Source organism: Nematostella vectensis, chromosome 2, assembly GCF_932526225.1.
Source record: "Nematostella vectensis chromosome 2, jaNemVect1.1, whole genome shotgun sequence".
NCBI lineage: Eukaryota > Metazoa > Cnidaria > Anthozoa > Actiniaria > Edwardsiidae > Nematostella > Nematostella vectensis.
Window position 1 is genome coordinate 13129426 of NC_064035.1, and position 24785 is coordinate 13154210.

General features: G+C 42.4%; 1 protein-coding gene and 1 long non-coding RNA gene across 2 annotated transcripts; one reads left to right on the plus strand and one right to left on the minus strand.

The window, feature by feature from the left end:
• The first annotated feature begins 1 nt into the window (after nt 1).
• LOC5521757 (collagen alpha-1(I) chain) lies at nt 2–22698 on the plus strand. Its single transcript, XM_048724413.1, has 65 exons — nt 2–211; nt 2211–2384; nt 2533–2567; nt 3077–3115; nt 3729–3782; nt 3851–3985; nt 4107–4184; nt 4252–4296; nt 4438–4491; nt 5393–5446; nt 5522–5575; nt 6168–6221; nt 6286–6339; nt 6411–6455; nt 6836–6889; nt 7020–7064; nt 7260–7457; nt 7841–7894; nt 8399–8443; nt 9162–9269; nt 9460–9513; nt 9586–9639; nt 10439–10492; nt 10615–10659; nt 10834–10887; nt 11142–11240; nt 11367–11474; nt 11803–11856; nt 12009–12062; nt 12144–12233; nt 12804–12857; nt 13162–13215; nt 13285–13338; nt 13475–13528; nt 13895–13948; nt 14019–14072; nt 14264–14317; nt 14402–14509; nt 14771–14824; nt 14894–14947; nt 15114–15167; nt 15272–15379; nt 15458–15511; nt 15580–15633; nt 15928–15981; nt 16355–16408; nt 16483–16536; nt 16910–17017; nt 17087–17140; nt 17378–17431; nt 17617–17670; nt 17931–17984; nt 18310–18363; nt 18801–18836; nt 18956–18973; nt 19077–19094; nt 19193–19228; nt 19479–19508; nt 19757–19819; nt 19894–19938; nt 20009–20144; nt 20221–20324; nt 20425–20496; nt 20676–20855; nt 22041–22698. The coding sequence occupies exons 1-65, from the start codon at nt 121–123 to the stop codon at nt 22182–22184; spliced, it is 4422 nt and encodes a 1473-aa protein (XP_048580370.1). The 5' UTR covers nt 2–120; the 3' UTR covers nt 22185–22698.
• LOC125561110 lies at nt 13694–20010 on the minus strand. Its single transcript, XR_007307133.1, has 2 exons — nt 19048–20010; nt 13694–18510 (listed from the first exon to the last, which is right to left on the minus strand). It is a non-coding gene; the product is annotated as an uncharacterized LOC125561110 (long non-coding RNA).
• Nucleotides 22699–24785: the final 2087 nt, after the last annotated feature.

The following is a 24785-nucleotide window of genomic DNA, read 5'->3' on the forward strand; positions in this document are numbered from 1 at the left end:
GCAAAGCGAGCTGGAAGGTCTGCTGCTAAGCAAAGCCGAGGTCCATTGTGCCGGTGCGTAGTGCATACAAGCATTTTGCACCGTACAGGCCTCTTTCAAAGCTGCTGGCCTATCATCAAGATGGCCTCTCTTGTTAGGATACAAGCGAGAGTCCTTCTATTAGGGGCTGTTCTTGGATTCGCCTTTGGTCAACACGGAGGAATGGGTGGTGGTAAGTAAGTTTGAGGCGTCGACTCGCATTCCTTCATAAATTGCTTGGTCCCTATAGACGCGATTACCTAGAAAACTTAGGAGAAGTGAAATATGGGATTTAGATTTTTTTTAGTTTAAAATGAGAAAATTCCGCCGCATCTATTTATCTATTACTCGCTATATCCCGCGCCTTGATCACTGGGAGATCACCTTCCCCCTCATCAAACAGCCCATGTATACCCTATTGATGGTGCCTTATAGCGTTTACGCACCACTCCTAATGGACGTTTGTATTTGCGTTGAGTCCAGCGAATAAAATTTTCGCTTGTACTGTAAGTTTGCTTCGGTTATATTTCGAAGAAGCCATTGTGCGTCTCTGCATTCATAGTGTGAAATCAACACCAGTGCTGCGACTCGTGTAGACCGTTTCTTACTCTAAAATCCTTTCGCACGATTTTTATCAAGAAAGAGAATATCCGAAGTATGGAAAGTAGTAAAATAAGTCAGATATCCTTTCAATAGACTTTTCTAGCTGGATGCTTGTGTTTACGATGTTGCTCCCGCATCCGTGATATCGTGACCTTCAACAATACACTCTTTGTCGGGCGAACAATCACCGACTTACTAAGATTCTAGCTATGGATTACTCGAATTTCAACACCGCTTACTACGAGAATGTCCTCATGCAACCTTGTTTTTCGCTTTTCCTTTTTATCAAATCAGTTGGGCAGGTTATGTTGTCATTAAATAGTAAGGCACTGTTAGTTGGTGTCTGGTGGTAGTCCTTTGAGACACATTCCGGTCGTGCGTCCATGGAGGGGACGTATCACACAATCTCCACAATCCTCACTCCTCGTCACCGCAATTCATAACCAAAACACACAGAAAATCCCCTTTTTTACTGTTGACACCCGAGAATTTGATGTACAGGAGCTTTCGGTAAATTTAAGAAGTTATTATGTTTGCAAGGGGTCTCTCGTCCAAGCAAATATAACAATTAAGTGCTACTTTTGAAGTTAATTTTGCATCGAATGGAAGCTTTTTGAGTTAACATTCCTTTCAATTATTAAAAAATATTATTTATTGCCGTATTATGAGCAGTTTAAGCAATCTTATTTGTTGCGTGACAAAGTTAGACTGGATTCATTGCGTGACTTGTCTGCTGGGAAGGTGTCACAGAGACACTGACGCGTGACCCTTCTAGGATCTCAAATTGTTTTTTAATGGTGCACTTCTTAACTAAGTATCCCAATATTTATTATTAACGCCAATACTTTTTCATTGATTAGTTGGCGTAGATTTGATTAAATAATTCTTGTTTTTTGTGTACTGTTTTGGCTTTGAGTTCGAAAACAAAGAAGGTCCTGTGTTGACCCATCAATACAGATAACCAGTCTATCAAAGACATTCGGTGGTTTCACATCAAAAGAGGAAGAAAATGGGAATAGGTTTATGTGATATATATAAGGCATCCTTATTGTTACTTGATAGCATTTTGAAACATTATTTGTGACTTAGACATCACTTGTTCTGATTGGTTGTAATAGACTTGTAGAGTTGGATTCGAAGTTTTGATCAACGCGCATAATATTCTTGGGTTAGCCCGAGAGGAGAATAGGAGAAAATCGTTAAACTGGGTCGTTTTACGAGGATTATTATTACACCGAGTATCGCTATGTCGTGATTCCTTTGTACCATTAAAAATGAAATATGCGGCCCATAGAAAAATCTTCTTCTGTGAAATAAGAGACACCTTTGTTTTCGATCCCTCAAAATCATTATATTCTTCAAAGCATTTTTGTTATTAAATTAAAACTGGCCAACCGTACCAAAGCACTTGTCCACAGGAAGTGAATAGATAACCCTCATGAAAACCACACCAACAACTCCTTAATCGCCCCTGGGGAAATATCAGGCCACCTGTGCCCACAACTTTTAAATCCCCCCCCCTCTCATAGAGTGATATCCACCCCATCCATCACTGAGTCACACTGTCTAAGGGCTTGTCTATCTTGCAGGTGGTATGGGTGGCATGGGTGATGTCGTCCCTGGTACTTGCCCCGTCTTCCCCCCACCAGCAGAATGCCCGCCTGAGCCTGACAACGAGTGCGAAAACGATGCTGGTTGTGCACAGCTGAACCCAGGCCTTGGACTCAAGTGTTGTAAAGATGGCTGCGATTTCCGTTGCGTCCGTGAGTACTATGTAGCAGCAGCAGCAGCGACCCACCTGCTTTCGAGTTTGTCAAGGGTTACTAGTCGACATATGGTTCATATAAAAGACTACTAGAACTGTCCTGAAATAAGAAATCCTAATATATATTACTCTCTCATTTTCTTTAGCACCCATCCCGCCCCCGACGCCTCCGCCCCAGAGGGTAGGCTAGCCTATTAGTTCTTGTTTTTGTGCATTTGCTTTTCTGTGTTGTTACATTGTCTATGATGTTTGTTACTGACGTGTTTAGGTCTGATTTAACAGGGTTCTTTCCCAGATGCTGACTAGAATGTTTGTATTTGTGGCTAGACGTCCTTTGATGCCTAGCAACTTTCAGTCTTTACCCAACTTGATCCCAAAAGGGGTTCGCAGTTGAGATAAGATCCAGAGGCATACCAAAACAATGCTATGAAAAACTGATCTGACTGGCAACAATAGACCAGTAAAATCAAATTTTCATAACATGTTTTATTCCATTTTACTAACTAAAGTGAACTAACCAAATTACTAATAAAACTCGTTCATGATAGAACATACTCTCACTTTATTATTATTGTTATTTTGCCATACGTGCTTATTGATTATAATGTTATATTATTATGATGCTCTGTAGAGTGAGTGTGTGATAAAAACCCTTGTTTGGCGCTCACTGTGTCTCTTGTCTGTCTGTAGAGAGGACCCCCTGGAGACCCAGGACCAAAGGGCAACAAGGTGAGTGGACAAGTCCTATGGCGGCTATGTCATGTTACAATACAGTGACTTCATGTTACCATATGGTGACCTCATGTTACCATAAGATGACGTAATGTTACCATACTGAGACGTCATGTTACAATACAGTGACCTCATGTTACCATATGGTGACGTCATGTTACCATAGGATGACGGAATGTTACCATGCACTGACGTCTTGTTACAATACGATGACTTCATGTTACAATACGATGTCCATATGGTTACCATATGGTAACGTCATGTTACCATAGGATGACATTATCTTCCCATATGGTGACGTCATGCTGCAATACAATGATGTCATGTTACTATACACTGACGTCATATTGCAATACGATAACGTTGTTGCTATAGGTGACATGTTACCATACGATGACATAGTGTTACCATATGTGACGTTATGTTACCGTACACTGACGTCATGTTACAATACGATGATGTTATCTTACCAAACGGTGGCGTCATGTTACCATACAGTGACGTCATGTTGCCATTGGGTGACGTCATGTCACCCTTCGGTGTTGCCATACGTCATTTTACCAAATTATTAGTGTTTGCATCTAACTCTTCCTTTTTATCTTCATTGTAGGGTCAGCCTGGTGCCCAAGGTCGACCAGGAGCCCCTGGTGACCGAGGAGAGAGGGTAGGACACACCCCTTTTGGCCACACCCACCCTGTCCTTCCACTAACTTTGCCTGATCTAATTCGCAGGGATCAGCCGGTAGTGATGGACCCAAGGGCGAGGCTGGTGGTCCAGGTCCTCTTGGACCCATCGGACCCCCAGGACCTATCCTCGATTACAATGACACAAGCGGCGCTGGACCTGATCCTATTTTGATTGGTTCGGTATGTGTTGCTTTGACTACTTATATCTACCAAATTTATTTAAATTTAAATTTTAAAATGAATCAGGGTTAATTCCTAGCAATTATTATGGATGGTATATATTTTTCCATCTCTTTGTCAGATCGTGAGATCTAGAGACTCTAAAGGCCCAGGCGCTGGCGGAATCATAGCTGAGATCCAGGGACCCCCAGGAGAGCCAGTAAGTTGGATTTAAATCAATCGTCTGCATGATTTGCGAATGCTGACCATGTCGACTTGTTTTCCAGGGTCGACCTGGAAGTGCTGGTAGGCCCGGACCACGTGGTGCTGATGTAAGTACGAAAGAAAAACTCAAATAAGATAAAAACCACTCCTTCATTTGCCTCCATTGAAGGCCTTCCTGAAAAAAAGACACTGTCTGGTTCAGTGTCTGTGGTATCTGCTCGCTAATAAGTCTATTTGTTATCCAATAGGGGGAGAGAGGAGAGCCCGGAGAACCTGGAGCTGCCGGCGCGAAAGGCGCTAAGGTAAGGATCCACTTAAGTCATTCACTCATGTTAGGTATATGTTGACTTTACTATACTACACTGCACTCATTTTAAGTACATGTTGACTTAACTATACTACACTGTACTATATTTAGTACTCATTTTAGTTAACATGTTGACTTTACTTTACTACACTGTACTATATTTAGTACTCATTTTAGTTAACATGTTGACTTTACTTTACTACACTGTACTATATTTAGTACTCATTTTAGTTAACATGTTGACTTTACTTTACTACACTGTACTATATTTAGTACTCATTTTAGTTAACATGTTGACTTTACTTTACTACACTGTACTATATTTAGTACTCATTTTAGTTAACATGTTGACTTTACTTTACTACACTGTACTATATTTAGTACTCATTTTAGTTAACATGTTGACTTTACTTTACTACACTGTACTATATGCAGTACTCATTTTAGTTAACATGTTGACTTTACTTTACTTCACTGTACTATATTTAGTACTCATTTTAGTTAACATGTTGACTTTACTTTACTACACTGTACTATATGCAGTACTCATTTTAGTTAACATGTTGACTTTACTTTACTACACTGTACTTTATTTAGTACTCATTTTAGTTAACATGTTGACTTTACTTTACTACACTGTACTTTATTTAGTACTCATTTTAGTTAACATGTTGACTTTACTTTACTACACTGCACTTTATTTAGTACTCATTTTAGTTAACATGTTGACTTTACTTTACTACACTGTACTATATTTAGTACTCATTTTAGTTAACATGTTGACTTTACTTTACTACACTGTACTATATTTAGTACTCATTTTAGTTAACATGTTGACTTTACTTTACTACACTGTACTATATGCAGTACTCATGTTAGGTATGTGTTGACTTCAGGGAGAAGGCGGAGCACGAGGACCGATGGGAGAGCCCGGTAGAGATGGAAACGACGTAAGTATATCGTTGCTATGGTTTTCACATGTATGTATGATCTTCTAAATTACTTTTTGTTTTCTTTGTGTTTAGGGTCAGCCAGGTCCCCCCGGTCTAGTAGGAGAACCAGGACCAGAGGGTGAACCGGTAAGGGAGGCATCTTTCTTCCCCACACACACACCCACACACTTTGCTTTTAAAAAATATCACTGTCTCCACAATCATCGGTTGTCATCACGATCATTGTCTTTAAATCATCATCCTTTTCAATTTCATAATCGCCATCATCATCATTCTTACCATCATCGTTATTATCACTATTGTGACTGTCCGTCTTTATTTTTTTCATTATTGCTATTATTATAATTACCATTTTCACTGTCCGTCTTCATTGCTATTATTATCATTACCATTTTCACTGTCCGTCTTCATTGCTATCATTATCATTACCATTATCACTGTCCGTCTTTATTGCTATTATTATCATTACCTTTTTTACTGTCCATCTTCATACTTTCATTATTGCCATTATTGTCATCATCATTATCATCATCATAATCGTGGATGTCATTATTGCCATCATCATTATATCGTTGTCATTATCATTGTGATTATCGCTAACATTGTGTTCATACTATTGTCATTACCATTGTCATCATCATTATCACCATCATCATGGGATGTCATCTTCATTATCGTCATCACCAATATCGTCCAAACTCATGTCTTTTTGTTTCAGGGACCCGTTGGACCAACAGGAGTTCCTGGACTTCCCGGTGTCAAGGGAGACAGAGTAAGTCTCAACATTTTCGTGGAATTTCCTGGATTTTTTTCTGACTAAAATTTTCTATTCCCAGGGTGAGCAAGGCGCAAGGGGAGAGAAGGGCGAGCAAGGCAAGACTGGGGAGCGGGTAAGTGGGCAATTTTTTATTGTGTAGTTGAGAAGTTACTTCTTCACGCGCTGAGGTTTTGTTGTTTACAGGGACCAGTAGGAGAAGCCGGTAGACCGGGACAAAACGGATTACCGGTAAGTCTTTGTGTTCTTTTCTAACGGTGCTTGGTATCTTCAGTTTAAGTGATACTTTTTTGTGAAACTTTTAGTGCTTGTTTTTAAAAAATAAATTCAAGCTCCGTGACATCTCTGTCTAAAATAGAATACTTACCTAAATAGATTTTTCGCTTAATTTAGCCTTTGCTAATGTCTAAGCAGTGTCGTCATGTCTGTAGGAGAGCCCATGTCTCCGAGTATAAAGGCTACTCTGTTTCATTGATGTCAAGTGTCGTTCTCCAATTGGCAGCAATATCTTTGCTTTTCTGTTGTCATTGAAATATAGCCTTGTATGTGAGTCAGTTTAAGGGAGATGTTTGTCTGTTCTTATGGTAACCTTGTATTTACGTCACTTGTAGGGAGATGTGGGTCCGCGTGGACGCCGGGGACCCGATGGCTCGCCCGGAAAGATCGTGAGTCTTTTTGTGAATCTGCTTATCAATTTCCTACTTCCTGGTTTTTTCAATTGTATTTACCGTATTAGGTGTTCCATAATGGTACTATCATGATGATCTATTGTTTAAATAATGTCTCTCGCCCCAGGGACCACAAGGACCTAGAGGTCAAGCCGGACCACAGGGAGCCGCTGTAAGTTGTCACTATACTCTTTTCTCTCGATTTACGCTGATACAAGGATTTTAAAGAAAAAAAGGTTTTAGGAATTTACGAGATTTTATCAGTCAATACAATCGGACATACTTTCCTGGTTACCAGGAGTTTTCTTGTTTTATGGATGAGCGTTGACTATGCAACTCAACCAGGCCTCTCTTTCTCTTCTCTCAGGGCAAATCAGGCGCCCCTGGGCCACAGGGATCCCAAGGTGTTCCTGGCACTAAGGGTGACCGCGGAGAGCCTGGTGCTGTAGGACCTCGAGGCCAGCAGGGTGAGGAAGGACCCACTGGGCCTGCTGGACCAAAGGGTGATGCCGGCAAGAACGGACAGGACGGCAGGCCTGGATACGATGGAGCCAAGGGAGAACGCGTAAGTGGACGACCTTAATGTTGTCATATGAGACGTAAGTGGACGACCTTAATGTTGTCATATGAGACGTAAATGGACGACCTAAATGTTGTCACATGAGACGTAAGTGGACGACCTTAATGTTGTCATATGAGACGTAAATGGACGACCTAAATGTTGTCACATGAGACGTAAGTGGACGACCTTAATGTTGTCATATGAGACTCTTAAATGAATTGTTGAATCTGTAGGTGTTACCATCTATGGGTTTTGATGTTGTGTTCTGTTGTTGTGTCCGATGAGTTATGCTGTTACATCTATGGGTTTTGATGTTGTGTTCTGTTGTGGGGTCCGATGAGTTATGCTGTCACATCTATGGGTTTTGATGTTGTGTTCTGTTATAGGGTCCTCTTGGTGCAATGGGCATCCCTGGATCACCTGGCCCTGATGGCTCGCCCGTAAGTATCCCATATTCCTCTTCCTGTTGCTTTTATTTGTCTACGTATCTTACAAGAGAACACAATGACAGGGGGAAATACGTTTCACACGCAACTTCGACGTAGAAAACAAATTTCATACGTTTCTACCAAAACTGCATGTTTAGTCGTAGAGATCCTAGGTTTGTTAGATTCTCCTTCCTATTGCTTCTGGTTTTCTAGTACATTACAACTTATAAGGCAACTTTAGCTCGATTACAGGGGGAAATACATTTAACACGTTACTTCGACGAATCTTCATAGGTTGGAACCAAAACCATGTTACTTTAGTCGTAAAGATCCTAGGTGTATTTTGGTAACTTGGAAATAACTTGGAGGTAACTTGGTTTAGTTGGTTTTGATAAAACGTTAAACCGTGATTGCTTCGTTGGTATTAAAAAAATATTTGCTATGTACTGATAAGCTCCATAATAGGTGTTTTTTTGTTTTTGTATTTTATACGAATAATTTTTCCTTGTGTTTTAGGGTCTGGCTGGGGCACCTGGAGCTGCTGGCAAACCCGGAGATCGGGTAAGCAACCGTAAAATAGGGGCATACAGGCCTGTACCCAGGATTTTTCTTTGGGGGGGGGTGCGAAATCCGAAAAAGTGGACCTAATTTTTCCGGGGGGGAGTTCTCTGAACACCCCGAAAAAAACATAAAAGGATTTTTTATGCCTTTGCAGTATTGCATTGTTTATTGTCGAGTTTGGCTATATACCAGATTGATCTAGCTTATGCTTTAAAGTTTTGTCTACAAATAGCACGTCTATTGAGAACCTAAAGTGGACCTTCAGCCGTTGTGGGGGGGGGGTTTGCACCCCCCTGCACCCCCCTGGGTACGGGCCTGGCATATGAGAAGCGTATCTTGAATGAATAAAACCACAGCCATTGTCTCCATCCACAAGGTTTTCTGCGAATAATTACAAGGCAATAAACAAATGGTATCTTAAAGAATGTCGAACATCCACTCCTTTGTTATTGTTCATTGTTGAAAATACAACCGTTTATTCGCAAGGAAACCGAATGAGGAATGAGGTCTGATAAGTTATTTACGGTAACTGATTGAAAATATCTTACTCGCATTACATCGTTAGCCGATGGAAATGGATGGTTTGTGTGCATCGGCATTGAGCGGGAGCATAAAATGGCGGCGTGATTGGCCTTCTTTAACAGCCAAAACCGACATCCCAATTTTTTTTTATTAATATTCCCTCGCTCATAATTTGTTTTTGTGCCTACGAATACAGGGAGCACCTGGCAAGCAAGGCAAGCAGGGAGTCAGTGGGGAGAAGGGGAACCAGGGCAAACGTGGACCTGCTGGCGCTGTCGGACCTCTTGGTACCACAGGAAAAAGGGTAAGCCGGCGGGCACTAAATCCGGAACAAATAACCGGATCAGTTACTACAGGGGTTAACGGTACCGTTGGTGCTTCCTTAATGCTCTCATTGCTACCACAGAAGCTTTTTTGATGCTCGATACAAATAACAAGGGTTCTCTTAGAACTGAGGTTATGCCTTTTTGACCGTACCTTGTTTGTGTTTTCAGGGCAAGCCCGGCCGTAAGGGACCTGCTGGAGCTCAAGGCCCCACTGGACCTACCGTAAGTGGCATGGCATCGATTCAATCATGGAACGTGTTCATCGAATGCTGAATAGTTCTTTGATTTTCCCAGGGTGAGCAAGGTGCTGTTGGATTCCAAGGAGCTGATGGAGCACAAGGAGCTAAGGTACGAGTAGGGCCCGAACACTGCACGAAATTAGCATGACAAGGTACGATCAGGGACCGAACACTGCACGACATTAGCATGACAAGGTACGATCAGGGGCCGAACACTGCACGACATTAGCATGACAAGGTACGATCAGGGACCGAACACTGCACGACATTAGCACGACAAGGTACGAGTAGAGCCCTAACACTGCACGACATTAGCATGACAAGGTACGAGTATAGCCCGAACACTGCACGACATTAGCACAACAAGGTACGATCAGGGGCCGAACACTGCACGAGATTAGCATGACAAGGTACGATCAGGGGTCGAACACTGCACGACATTAGCATGACAAGGTACGAGTAGAGCCCGAACACTGCACGAAATCAGCATGACAAGGTACGTTCAGGGGCCGGACACTACACAACCCAGGAGACAAGACAAGACTATACATTAGTCCAACACTACAATTTGCCTCAAATACTAGCGTTTGCACATAGTGCAGAAGACATTTATATGTCGATTATGTTGAAGAGATGAGAAAAAAATATCAGGGCCGTAGCAGGGGGCACGTGCCTCCAATTTTTGCAAAAATTTTCAGGAACTGACCAGTAGGGGGCGTGGCTGTGCCCCCCATGTTTTCTTAATGTCTCTGTATCGTGCCCCTCCAATAGTTTGAGGCCTGCTACGGCTATGAATATAATTCCTCTGATACTTTCAAATATGATGCGACATGGTAAGGGTCCAAACAAATAGACCGCATCGCCGTATTGACTTACATCTGGATGGCTTACATGAGTTTTTCTTATAGGGAGAGCGTGGACCTAATGGCGCACCTGGTGAAAACGGAATGAAGGGAGAGCGGGTAAGTACCGGCCATGCAAGGGTTCATCTCATTTCAGTACTGCCATTCATGTCCGCAAGTGGCGAGAAAGCATCATTAATGCCTGGTGATTATCATTTTTAATTTTTGCTATTGTTGTATAGGGTTCCTCTGGTCGTCCTGGAGATGCTGGAAGACCAGGCCAAAGAGTAAGTTTTAGCATTAATAAACTACTTACTCATAGTCCTTAAATCTTGTTATCTTGAATCCAAATCCAAATTTCTTGATCTTAGTCCTTATATGTTATCATGTATGTAGAAATTTGTTGGTCTTAGTCCTTATATGTGAAAATCTCGACTGATATGATAATTTTTCTCCCTCAGGGACCAACAGGCATCCCTGGCAAACCCGGCAAACTCGGAAACGCTGGAGTACCCGTAAGTAACCTTTTCTCGTGAGCTGCTCATTCAATGTGTATGGAAAGCGGGGTGCAGTTCCGTTCTGTGCAACTTTGTAAGGCATGCATTTTCCTTAAGAAGATGATCTTTAGAAACGTAAGACTTGGTAAGAAGGCCAGGCTGTAACCAAATCAATTAGGTCACAATTCATCAATCTCCCTATTGGCAGGCGTCACTTTCTAGTTTTGAATGTGCGGTAACACCACTAAACTCACGTTTCCTCATTCCTTTAGGGTATTCCCGGAGACGACGGGCGCCAAGGACCCCCTGGACCACAGGGATCCCGAGGTGTCACCGGACCACCTGGATTCAATGGCGATAAGGGAGCCAACGTACGTTGCGTGAATCTGTTTCACAATAGTCTCCCCCCCCTTTTTTGTACTGTTCCTTAGTTTGGTGTCACTATAACACGCGTATTGTGGTGCGCGTAATTGCTCATGTTTTTGTTCTGACCACAGGGAGCCCCTGGACGCGCGGGTGACCGCGGAGCTCAGGGTCCTCAAGGACAGAAGGGAGATAAGGGAGGAGCTGGAGCACGTGGTCTACCTGGCGTGGCTGGAACGCCTGTAAGTAAATTACAGATAACTAGCATTGCGGACTGCCTGGTACTGATAGAACGCCTCTTTGTATGTTGATAGCTACTGGAGACCCCTTATACCAGAAGCAATGATTTTTGCTTAAACGTATAAAATCAAAATTTGGATGATGATTGAAAGCAAGCAATGCTTTCTGTGAATGTTCAGTGAAATGTCGCCGTATATTAAGCTTTCCTGCATCTTCGATGGCATGATGTGTGATCAGTGTTTGTATGTATGTATCACCAACTGCTGCTTAATGCAGTGATACATATATTAAATATACATATGCTCATAATTTGCTTTGTTCTTTATTCAGGGAAGACAAGGAGAGAGGGGTGAGAATGGACTTCAAGGGTCTCCTGGGCCTCAGGTAACAACTGGCACCTTCTATATCATCCTTTATCTATTTTCTTGTGACTTTTGGACCTCTCTAAGGTAACCTCTTAAATGCAGTCTATCATCGCCCTTTTATGACCCGAATCTCTGAGGTTCATTTTATCTCTTGGTTTGGTCTATCCATAGGGACCAGTCGGACCAATTGGAAGAACTGGAGAGACTGGCAAAGTGGGACCACCGGTAAGTATTTGATGTTGCTAACGTCACGTTATAGATCGTCCCTCGTGGCTTCTCGTTGACGCTGTGCATGTATTTCCACAGGGACCCCAAGGAGAGCGCGGTAACGATGGTAAACCTGGAGAGCAGGGAGAGCGTGGAGCAGTAGGAGAAGTTGGACCCACAGGATCCCCCGTGAGTAGGCTCTGACATATGACATTTTGATAAAATTCTTGTGCAAACTTGGATACGACTGTGTTTTCGATTTGTGCCCTGTGAATGGTGTTGTTGACATTGTTTTTGTTAGGGGGTTTCTTGTTGTTTTTGATAATTAATACCCATTTAACTTTGTGCCTTTCTGTTACGTTGTGTATTGTTGTTTTATTATCGTGCATGGCTGTAATGAGTACACATTAACTGCCTTGCAAAATGATGCTGAAATTACTTTAGTATTATAGCTGTATGTTGTTATTACCAATTCATCAGTACCATTATTTTTTTCTATGTTTTCCACGAGTGTTGTTGTTGTCATCGATGGTGGTGTTGGTGTCGTCGATGGTGGTGTTGGTGTAGTCGATGGTGGTATTGGTGTCGTCAATGGTGGTGTTGGTGTTGTTGATAAATTTGCTAAGTACCATTTACAGTATTCTCCACAAGTGCTGTGGCTAATGTAAACGTTGATGGTTGTTGTAAAGTTTGCGGCTTGCGAGATTATTATTAATTGTTTTTATGTGATCTATCAATGAAGCTACGGTTGTGTTTCAGGGACCTGCTGGTCAACCGGGAGTCAGTGGAGAGGCTGGTGCTGACGGAACACCGGTATGTACTACATATAATCTTTGTGACTTGCGTACCAAATGCGTACCTTTTTGCGTGATGGATGATTAGCTAGATACTTGCAAACTCACTCCCAATAACTAGACATTGAAATGAATATGAATTGTACACCTATTATTCTATATGAAATACTTTTTTTAATTAAGTGGTCCTTGATTTGTTGGGACTTTTGACTTTTGAGCACATTAAAAGGAGACACTGCTGACCCAGATGCAAATGAGCTTTCGAAAAGCATCGAGCACCTTTTCCTCTAAGCCGCTTAATATGAGATATCACTTGTTTTCAGGGAGACAAAGGCCCAATGGGCAAACCTGGACCGGCGGGATCATCTGGAGGACTGGTAAGCACAACCTCACTCTCATGTCTAGAAACCTTAACAATCATTTTCATGTGTGTGACTCTCTTCCAGGGTCTCCCCGGCCCTCGTGGAAGGCCTGGATACGCAGGACCCAAGGGCGAGCCTGTAAGTACTACGTTGTTGCTTTCTTTATCTCCAACATTGTTTGGATTCCTAAGATATAACAAAATATCAGTATATGCTTTAGCTAAAGCTAGCCGTACCTCATGATATTTAAGTTGTTTTATGTGATTATACAAAGGGCGAGAGAGGTCGTATCGGTCCAAATGGAAGGTCCGGCAAAGACGGAGATCCTGTAAGTACCACGTGACCACGTCATGCGCAGAACTGTTAACCGCAGCTGAAGCAGCTTAGAAAGCTCAATTTGAGACAAGACCCATTGTGGCACACCTCTTTTTTACCCCCACCCCCCCCCCCCCCCCCTAAACCAACCCCTCGCAAAACAAACCATGCCGCGCAATTATTGAAGCAGTACTTTTATTGGTCATCAGCAACATAGTTGGAATGGAATGGGCGGGAAAACACGACAAACAGAAACGCGTAGTTAGGGGTGGACGCCCCCTTCCCCTTATCCAAACTTGTTATAGATGTCTCGAAAGTTATCTTTGCTTGAACCAGTTGAAAACCGTTGCTTAGATTTGTCGTTTGATCTCGTATCCAGGGTAACGACGGTGCTAACGGAGCTCCAGGCCCTCCAGGTGCCTCCGGAGAGAAGGTAAGTGTATCCCTTGAGAGTGCTGGTCTCTCCTGTTTCCACGTTAACTTCAATTTTCTTTGTCTTGTAGGGTTACGCTGGAACCCCAGGTGTTCCCGGAAGACGCGGCAAGAACGGCGAACAGGTGACCATACATGTTCTTAGGAATCCACCGGGGATATTTTTCCTTTTCACAATCGTTTTAACTGTATCTTTAGTGTACAGTGAAGAACTTCACTATGTATACCGTATGTTGTTGTCTAATGATATGGAATATTGTTGGAAAAGTGTCAGCGCTCGTTGGATGATTGTATACTGATGTTTTGTCGTGTTTAGGGAGAGCGTGGCCAACAAGGATCCTCCGGCGCTTCTGGTCTTCCAGGACGTCCCGTAAGTAATAGGATACAGAGGCCTTCTCTGAATTGTTCAGTTTTGATTTGATTTCGTTTCGAAATTAATGCTTGTTTTACACAGGGATCCCCTGGACCGGCAGGAGCTCCCGGACTTAAAGGACCTCGTGGCGAGAAAGGAGCTAAGGGCGACCGTGGATCCAAGGGACCCAAGGGTGTGCAAGGAGGCGCTGTGAGTACATCACGTGTACATCACGCGCCATTGATTGATTAACACGTGAAATACTACGTGCCTTTGGCAGCTAAACATGTGGAACCACGTGTCATTTGTAACAACACATGCCATTTCCATTGGTAGATATACACGTGGCTAAACACATGAAATTTATAATAAAACACGTGACATCGATAGCGCATTTTACGGTCATTAAAGTGTCTCCCGAAGTTGTCGCTTCGTGGTTCTATTAAATAATTTATTTTCATTCTCCTGCAGGGCATGGCCGGTAACCAGGGCAACAAAGGAGACCGCGGAATGCCCGGCCCGGTTGTAAGTATTCTACTTCATTGAGGTGGTATTCTTGTACAGTACTCATGTTCTCGTGACTCGTGTCTACAGGGAGCTCGTGGAGCGACTGGCTCAGACGGTCGACCTGGTGTGCAAGGTCCTCCTGTAAGTACATACTGGCTACACATCCTAGTACAGTATTCCATCCATAAATTGGATGCTTAAAATATTCACAATATGTAACGTCACGTCATGTCCGTTATTACAGTAGATTTAATGACCCCATTGAGATATTTAAACTCATTATTATTATTATTTTTTAATATCTTAGGGTCCACCAGGTCCAATCGGCCCCACTGGAAACCCTGGTATTCCTGGGATCAAGGTATAGTTTCTCTACTTGCTATTGCTGTGTATCTAATTAAGATCATGTGCGACGATAAACCAGAAAGCTTCATGAATATCCTATATTGATGCATTTGTGTCTAGGGTGCTAGCGGCTTTCCTGGCAAACCTGGTCTACCTGGAAACCCAGGAATCCCTGGAATTGGTGGCCGAGACGGAGACATGGGACCAGCTGGAGAGGATGGCCGACCCGTAAGTCATACACGCGTCGACTTCCCTTCACTCTTAGTTGCTAATATACTGAACTCATCTTGTTGTCAATTCTCACAGGGACTACCAGGCCCCCCTGGAGCTACTGGAGCGAAGGGCGAAGACGGATTCACCGTAAGTCATGATTGACAATTCAAATTTGTTTTATTGCCATAAATTTTTGATATTACCTTTGTTTGAAGGGTCTGTCCGGACTTCCTGGACTACGTGGACAATCTGGTCCTGCAGGAGAGAAGGTAAATCTTCATTACAGTAGAGGTTTTGTTACGTAAATGGAATCTTTTCCAAGTCAATCGAATCTCTGTCTTGTGAATCGTTCCCTGTCCATTAATTCAAATATTTGTCTTTGTCTAGTAAATTGAATTTTTGTCAAGTAAATTTGATTTTTTTTTTTCAATATACCAAGGCATTGCCAAGTACATCGAGTATCCACACTATAAACACGTTGTTTACCTCCTGTTTGTAGCTCTGGTGAACTAGTAAACACGACTTTGATCCATACATAATTAAAACTATTCCTCATGTTATAGGGTGACCCAGGTCCAGCCGGTCGGGATGGTATCAATGGCGATGTTGGACCACCAGTAAGTACCGTTAGGTCAGACATTAAGCGTTGATAATAAAGTATTTGTTTTACAAGAAATACATTTTTTTACAGGACATATAGAATTTTATACAAGACATACAGTATTTTTACATGACATGCCGTATCTTTTTACATCACATACAGTATTTTTTACAAGACATACTGTATTTTTTTACAAGACATACAGTATTTTTTACAAGACATACAGTATTTTGTTTACATGACATACAGTCTTTTTTACAAGACATACAGTAATTTTACAAAACATACCGTATTTTTTACTGTTGTATATTTTAACCGTCTTAAACATTTGTCAGCTTGTTTTTCTTTCTATTATCGCAGTTTTGTCATTCATTTTCCTTGATTTCCAGGGATTCCCCGGTCGCCGAGGACCACCCGGAGCACGTGGACCCAATGGCGTCCCTGTAAGTCACGTTTCCACAAGCAGATGTAGAGAATTGGACTAAAAAAATCACTTGTTATCTGTTGTTTCAACTAGGGCTCTGATGGTATAAACGGACAGGACGGTGCGAACGGTCAGCCCGGAGAAAGGGTTCGTATTCGACACTGAAAAAAAAAACAGATAACTCTAGTACTCCAAGGGCAATCAATGTACGTATTCGACAGAAGAAATACAATGTATTTTAGGCCTGGAGAAAGGGTTTGTATTCGACACTGAAAAACAAAAACAAACAAACAGATAACTCTAGTACGCCAAAGGCAATGCACGTAGTCGATATGAGAAAATACAATGGATTTTATAAGGCCTGGAGAAAGGCCGGTACACAATCGGCATGGATAGGCAAACTCCTTTGAAAAGAAAAAGATGTCCTTTAATATATTTATTACCAAAGGCTACCTCTTCATTCTATGTGACTCGAGAGATAACTGTGTTATTAAACGTTTTTTTTTTTTTTTTGCGATAGGGAGCCAATGGGGAACCCGGCTCAGCCGGTTCTCCCGGTACTCCAGGAGCCATGGGACCGCCAGGAGACTCAGGAAGCAAGGGAGCTGCCGGCATCATTGGAGAACCTGTAAGTGGTATCCAACAGTTGTTTATTCTTGTTAAGTAATAGGTAAACTAACTGTTCTTTTCCCTTTAGGGTGACCCAGGAAGAGAGGGAACACCCGGTGAGAGAGGTCCACAAGGCCCCAAGGTACTGTGTTGTCACATCACTGTACAACACACTTCAATTATGTTACGCAGTGCTGTCAGTTGTGTCACGTAGCACCCTTCGATGATGTCACGCGACGCTAGATGTCATGCGACACATATCCATTGTCACGCAATGCCTCTATTATGTAGATCGTAGATTATAGATCGTCTTAAAAAGTCATAAACTATTATTTTATCACTCAACTAGGCCTGTTTTTAATTGGTGTCAATCTCTCAGGGCAAACAAGGTCTTCCCGGAGACAGAGGAGATCAAGGCTTGGAGGGACCTAAGGTAATGGATTAGTTTCATTACATCATTCATATTAGAATCTTTCCATCCACGCATCTGCTGGCTCATCATCGACATCATGATAACATGATCGACATCGCAATGATTTGTAAAAGTTAATTCATCAGCCTCATTGTAATTGTTATCATCGTTATTCTGAATTCTCACTATGCCTTGCCGTTGTTTAGGGCGATCCAGGATACACTGGCAAGCCTGGTAAATATGGAGATGATGGTCTGGAGGTAAGAAATATTTATCTTTTTGTACGATATAAACGTTTCTAAAATAACCATGGTGTCATAAATTGTAAAATTAAAATTTAGAATTAAGAAAAAAAATCCGCTTTATTAAAAATACTTTTTTGAGGCTTGTTATAGGGATGTTCTATTAGCTTTCAGCAGTTTTTGCATTATTGAGGTGTCATCTTTATGGGCTTACATTCGGCCCTTGCTGTATGTATTTCACGTGCTATATTTCGATCGCGTTGTTGCTTTCCTCTTAGGGTGAGAAGGGAGATGGCGGTAGGAACGGAACACAGGGCGCAAAGGGCTCCATGGTAATTGCATGTCATATCTGTTGCTGACTTTGATTGTGTGACACATGGTGTGTGTGATTATCTGTTATTGTGTGACTGGCTCTTATTGTGTGACAGATGGCGATTTTGTGACAAACTTTTATTGTATGGATATTCTGCGACCCAAATGTAATTTTGTGACCATATATAATAGTGTGACTATGTGTGATTGTGTGACTAGCCGTGATTGCGTGACTTACTGTGAGTGTGACTAACTGAGATTGCGTGACTTGCTGTGAGTGCGTGCCTAACCGTGATTGTCACTGGCAGTGATAGCATTACTTACTTATTGCTTCTTACCTCTCAGGGCTCCCCAGGACCTCGCGGACCTATTGGTCCACAGGGTGACCCAGGACCAGAGGTGAGAACGCGACCATTACACATCTTGTACCCTGTCTCTCCTGGACCAACCACCCAACTGTGTGCTCTGTGTGCGCTCTTCATCACGTGAAAAGGCAACAAGGCACTCCGAGTGAATTTTCCTGACTTGTTTAGGTTATTACGTTATCTGTGCATGTGACCAAACGCATAAAACAATGCAACAACAACGAAAATGAGATGTAGTAAAATTGAATTAAAACAGCCTGCGGATTTCAAATTAGCATTCTGCTTTTCTGTATCAGAAAACTGTAAGAGCACACAGCTTGCCTACCAATCGGAGTGCGCGTCCCACTAGCGTTGTTGTAAAACATCACCCGCACATCACATAGTGGGCGTTGTGTTTATTGCACGTTTCTAACATAATTTGTTCGCTGTTGTGTTCATTGCAAGTTTCTAACAGAGCTCGTTTGCTTTTAGGGTGTGATGGGACCACAGGGACCCCCTGGGCAGTCTGTGAGTATAAAACGATGTTTTTATAGTTCAGCTGCTTTTTGCTTCGTTCAAATTCGTTTTCTTTAGAGTTTTGTTTTATGGACACGGCTAATATTTTGCACTTTTTTCTCCTTTTGTAGGGCGAGCGTGGACAATCTGTAAGTGACCGGTGTAGTGTTTTATCAAAATTTCTCATTTCTCAATTTCAATTCTCGTGCTAAAGTATTCATACTTATGGCTTTTCTTGATCTTTGTCAACAGGGAGATGATGGTCGAGTGGTGAGTAGTCCTCCAGGATGTTTTGTTCTATAGAACATGCCCTGAATTATATGCTTCTCCGACTTGTTTATCAATCTATGATATCATTTTCTCCCTAGGGACCGCCCGGACCCCCTGGACCCCCAGGACCACCTGTAAGTGTAAACAAATTGTCACATTGCATACCTTATATTATTTTCGCGATGTGTCTGAAGGATTCAATTTAGAACTTAATGTATAATGAGAAAAAAAACTTATAGTAGAATGGAAAGTCTGCAATAAACTTCTGCACTCAGGTGTTTACCACTCACACAGTTTACATACTGTAATTACATACTGTATATTTTTGTACAGACGTTCGTGCCTTGTAACAGTTTTACTTATTAGCTGATGATTCTATTTCAGGGCGAGCCAGGCGCCATCCCAATCAGTCAGGTAAGTTTAATAATTAGTTAGTTTTGATAAAATTGGACATTTTTGACGTTTTTTCTCGGAACTGCCTGTCGTTCACCAGATTGTCCACCATAACTACACTATAGTTTTCCCGAATTTTCTTGGAACTAACCTGCTATTTGAGACTATCTTAACACTGCCACCGTGTTTATTTGTTGGGAGTCGAATTGCTTCTGCTCTCTTTGATCGTGGCACCTTCTGGATTAATAACTGAGACTGTTGTGTTCTAGATATACGTACAGTCCCAGCAATCCAAGGGCCCCGACTTCCGTCTCTACAGTGGCAAGTCCAAGGTACCAACTTTCTGAAAATGCGAGTCGAATGCGTTGTCAGTTATAATACATTGGGCTCTTTTTGTATCACGCAGAGAACCGGCGACAATAACGCCAACAAACAAATGTTTGAGGAGTCGGTAAGTAGCACCAAGCAACAATTGATTTGTTTTTTAGACGTATGTCTTATCGGTTTACTTTCTTCCATAGATCCCTCAACAAACCGAAGCGGTCATTAACCTCCTTATTAACAAGATTGTCACATACAAGGAACAGGAGGGAACAAAGGGCAAGCCAGCAAGATCATGCCGAAATCTTAAGATCGATAATCCCGACAAGAAATCAGGTAAATCTGACATTCTTCTTGGAGAAGAGAAATCCATGTAGTTACTGACTGTCACTGTTTTGCTATCTTTCCCAAGGATACTATTATATCGATCCCAACGAGGGATCTCCTTCCGACGCTGAGGAAGTTTGGTGCGACTTTACCACAAACGCGACCTGTGTCTTCCCCAAGAACACCGAGGTAGCTGACATTTTTGCTGCCTTTCTCGAAACCCTCCTTCCTTTTTGCTGTGATATGAAGCTATTACCAATTCACCTTACGTTTAATATTTGACTCGCAGATCATCACAAGGAGCCTTGTTGTCAATAGCAATGGCGAGGACACCTGGATCACAGAAAATGATGACGTCAAGGTATGACCTAGTCAGCGGAGCTTCCCCTTACCCCTTGCGCAACTCAAGAATCGCAAAGTCGATTCTTCTTCTCAAAAGCCCTGTACTCATTGCATTTACTCAACCCTGCCAAAATTACTCATTCATCTCATTCTAGTACTCATGATTTTGGGTTAACTATTGAATTGTCTATTCGGCAGATCGATTACAAGCTTGACGTGGTCCAAATGAAGTTCCTTAGACTGATGCACAAAACCGCCAAGCAAAATATGACCTATCATTGCTACAACTCCCGCGCTTGGGAGGATTCGCGTACCATCAAGTTACTTGGTGACAACGAAGAAGAAATAACCGCCAAGCTTCGCTTGAATGAGTGCCAGGTGTGTCACCTTAACTCAAATCATATTAAGTCAATAACCTAACTTATTTCTACAAACGTGCCCCTTGTATACCTGAGCATCTGGACAAATCCGGGCACCCAGACAGGATGAAAATTGGGTGTTATGTATGCTGTATATATAAAAACATTAAGAGATAGAGTTTGAGTAAGCGGGGAATCCCTGGTCATCCCATGGGTTCCACTTTAGCGGGAGTCCCTGGTCATCCCATGGATTCCACTTAATTAAGCGGGAGTCCCTGGTCATTCCCATGGGTTCCACTTTAGCGGGAGTCCCTGGTCATCCCATGGGTTCCACTTTAGCGGGAGTCCCTGGTCATCCCATGGTTTCCACTTTAGCGGGAGTCCCTGGTCATCCCATGGGTCCCTTTTAGCGGGAGTCCCTGGTCATTCCCATGGGTTCCACTTTAGCGGGAGTCCCTGGTCATCCCATGGGTTCCACTTTAGCGGGAGTCCCTGGTCATCCCATGGGTTCCACTTTAGCGGGAGTCCCTGGTCATCCCATGGGTTCCACTTTAGCGGGAGTCCCTGGTCATTCCCATGGGTTCCACTTTAGCGGGAGTCCCTGGTCATCCCATGGGTTCCACTTTAGCGGGAGTCCCTGGTCATCCCATGGGTTCCACTTTAGCGGGAGTCCCTGGTCATCCCATGGGTTCCACTTTAGCGGGAGTCCCTGTTCATCCCATGGGTTCCACTTTAGCGGGAGTCCCTGGTCATTCCCATGGGTTCCACTTTAGCGGGAGTCCCTGGTCATCCCATGGGTTCCACTTTAGCGGGAGTCCCTGGTCATCCCATGGGTTCCACTTTAGCGGGAGTCCCTGGTCATCCCATGGGTTCCACTTTAGCGGGAATCCCTGGTCATCCCATGGGTTCCACTTTAGCGGGAGTCCCTGGTCATCCCATGGGTTCCACTTTAGCGGTAGTCTCTGGTCATCCCATGGGTTCCACTTTAGCGGGAATCCCTGGTCATCCCATGGGTTCCACTTTAGCGGTAGTCTCTGGTCATCCCATGGGTTCCACTTAAGCGGGAATCCCTGGTCATCCCATGGGTTCCACTTAAACTGGAGTTCCCGGTCATTCCATGGGTTCCACTTTAGCGGGAGTCCCTGGTCATCCCATCTTAGTATTTTAAGAAATGTTCGTCAAATGGAATTTTTCTTCTCTGTAGAACAAAGACAACCAATGGCACAAGACAGTGCTTGATATCTCCACCAAGCAGAAAGACAAACTGCCAATCATCGATGTCGCCCCTTACGACTTACAAGATGGAGCTCAATTTAAGATCGAACTTGGACCAGTATGTTTCGCGTAACCGCGACTTTTATCACCATTGGGGAAGCAGATAGTTTATTATTACCAATCTGTATATTGTTTAAAATATCTAAATTAGAAAGTAAAAGAACTTTGTAGGTACGCGTTCCCTTATATTTGTGGAGAAGCTCTAGACGAGAGACCCTGATGTCCGCTTTAGGCAATTCATATTATGGATCTTGTTTTCGTCTTTCCTCGCCTTGATAAATAAACGTCTTTCTCGTATTGATATATGTCATAGCCTCGCTCCATATAGTCATTCCAGGGGAGTAGCACTTCTCTAAGCAAGGTGTAAATCAATACTAGGATGTTTCATTGTTTTAGCCTTTGGTAGCCCTCTGTTGTTTAACTGTTAATGTTGCGTGGTTTAAAGCTATGCTTGTCAAATAGTGCATTTGTGTGTACTGACAGTACACGGGAAGTATACAATCGTCATATTTGATCCAGATCTATTTGGAGTTTTTTTCTTAAATAAAAATGCGATCGTTTGTAATAAATGATTATATACGTTGAAATTGTGCTATGGTAAAATGTTCTTTGGTCTTTCTTGAAAAACAGCAATAATCAGAGCAAAGAGTATTATTACTAGTGAAGTCATGTGAACAATATCATATTTAAGATATCCGATCAAAGGTAGCAAATGGACCCATCACATATCTATCACACATCTTATTTAACAAATCGATCTCATTTTTGTGGGCGTCTGTCCTCTAATAGATGCTGAGATGACGTCACAGCGTGTCGTGAACAGAAAAGTACGAAACTAGACGATGTCGAGTCCTCTAATAACACATGGACCCTCGACCAATCAGAGCGCGCGATTGTACAAATACCTCTCCCACAACATCCCAAAGGAAAACCACATCTTTTAGGCCCGTACCCAGGATTTTTCTCGGGGGGGGGGGGACAAAATCCTATAAAGTAGACCTAATTTTTCTGGGGAGGGGGGGGGGGGGCTTGAGTTTACTGATGTACTGATCAAAATCTGAGCAACTCCCCAAAAAAAAAAATTTTTATCCATTGCAGCAAAAGTTTGTTGGATTTGGCTACGCAAAAGTTTGAATTTTAGATTTACGATCTAATCCGCTTATGCTTTATAGTTTTGTCTACAAATAGCACGTCTATTGCGAACGGAAAGGGTGGAATTTCCGCCGTTGTGGGGGGGAGGGGGGATAGTGCGAACGCATCCCCTGGATACGGGCCTGTCTTTGAGCATCAAATTATATAGAGAATGGCAGCCACAAGAGATGAATCCTATGCTCAAGATATTTTTACGGGTGCTGAAACTTAGCATTTAGCGATCTTCTTAGATGCCCTAATATAACAAACCTTAGGATTTTGGAGGGGTTTTTTTTGTTTGGAACGAGGAGGTAAAACCTTAAGATTAAAGTTGGAGTTATCTGTGCCATGATTTTTTTTTCGATACGACTGGAACTTCTGTGGTGCACGATCAGTTGTTCTTTATTATTACAACCCGAATAGTAGCGGATCTAGGGGGAGGGATTAGGGGGTTTAAACCCCCGGGGTCCCCCTCCCCCCTTTGTCACTTTGATCTAGCAAAAAGGTAGATCAGCCCCTTAAAAACAGTCAGGAAAGAGCCCTAGGACATCCATCAGTCTATTGGGGCGGGTCATGAATGCTGTGTTTATCGATGTTTGCACGCTAAGCTATATAGGAAAATAAATGTTTCCAAATGCATTTTGGGGGATTTCATTGACCTGGAAATGTTTTGAATGCAAAACATCTTGATTAATATGCATCTTGATTAATATGTTGGCAACGGAGTCATTTCTATCATTATGCTTCAATACGATTTGGAAGACCGTCTGTCCCAATGGATCCTGATTATCCAGATCTAGTTAAGTTTAGAAAAGCTCGATAGAGACAAAAACACGACAAAATACTCCTGCAGAGGAGGCTAGTTTGGGCGTCTAAAAATGAGAGCCGGATAGCAGGCTGTTCGAACAATAGTGAGTAATGGTCAAAAATCATTATACTAACAAGTAAGAAATCCTATGTGCATTTCTGTATTGTTAGCTTTGAATGTGACATATGACATTTACGATGTCCCGCCTAACGCCCCCGATGGCGATAAAAGTATAAGAATTAAAATGCCTAAATATTTCACTATTTATCTAAAATGATCACATGAACACATTTCAGCATAGTTGCTTGTACTTTACAGCCTAGCCGAAAAGCTTTAGCTGCCTTACGTCGTTTCAGCGTATGTCTGGAAGTTTCGTCTATTTTTTTTCTCTTGTTTCATCTTATCTGAGGATGTTCGATTCTCTGGCAATTGGCTCTACCTTTTTTCTACTAAGGAATCAGTCATTATTAAATAGGGGAGGGCTACTGTGTTTTTTTTGGGAGGGCGGGTACGATATTTTTAGCTCCGATTTGGGGGAAGGGATTAGAATACGTGTGTTGTTCATTTTAAAAGTATCAAGGAAAGGGGCTGGATGCATGTCTTTAGGAAAGTATCAAGTAAGGAATTGGGATGCATGTCGTTAGTAAAGTATCAAGTAAGGGGTTGGAATGCGTGTCGTTAGTAAAGTATCAATTAAGGGCTGGATGCATGTCTTTAGAAACGTATCAAGAAAGG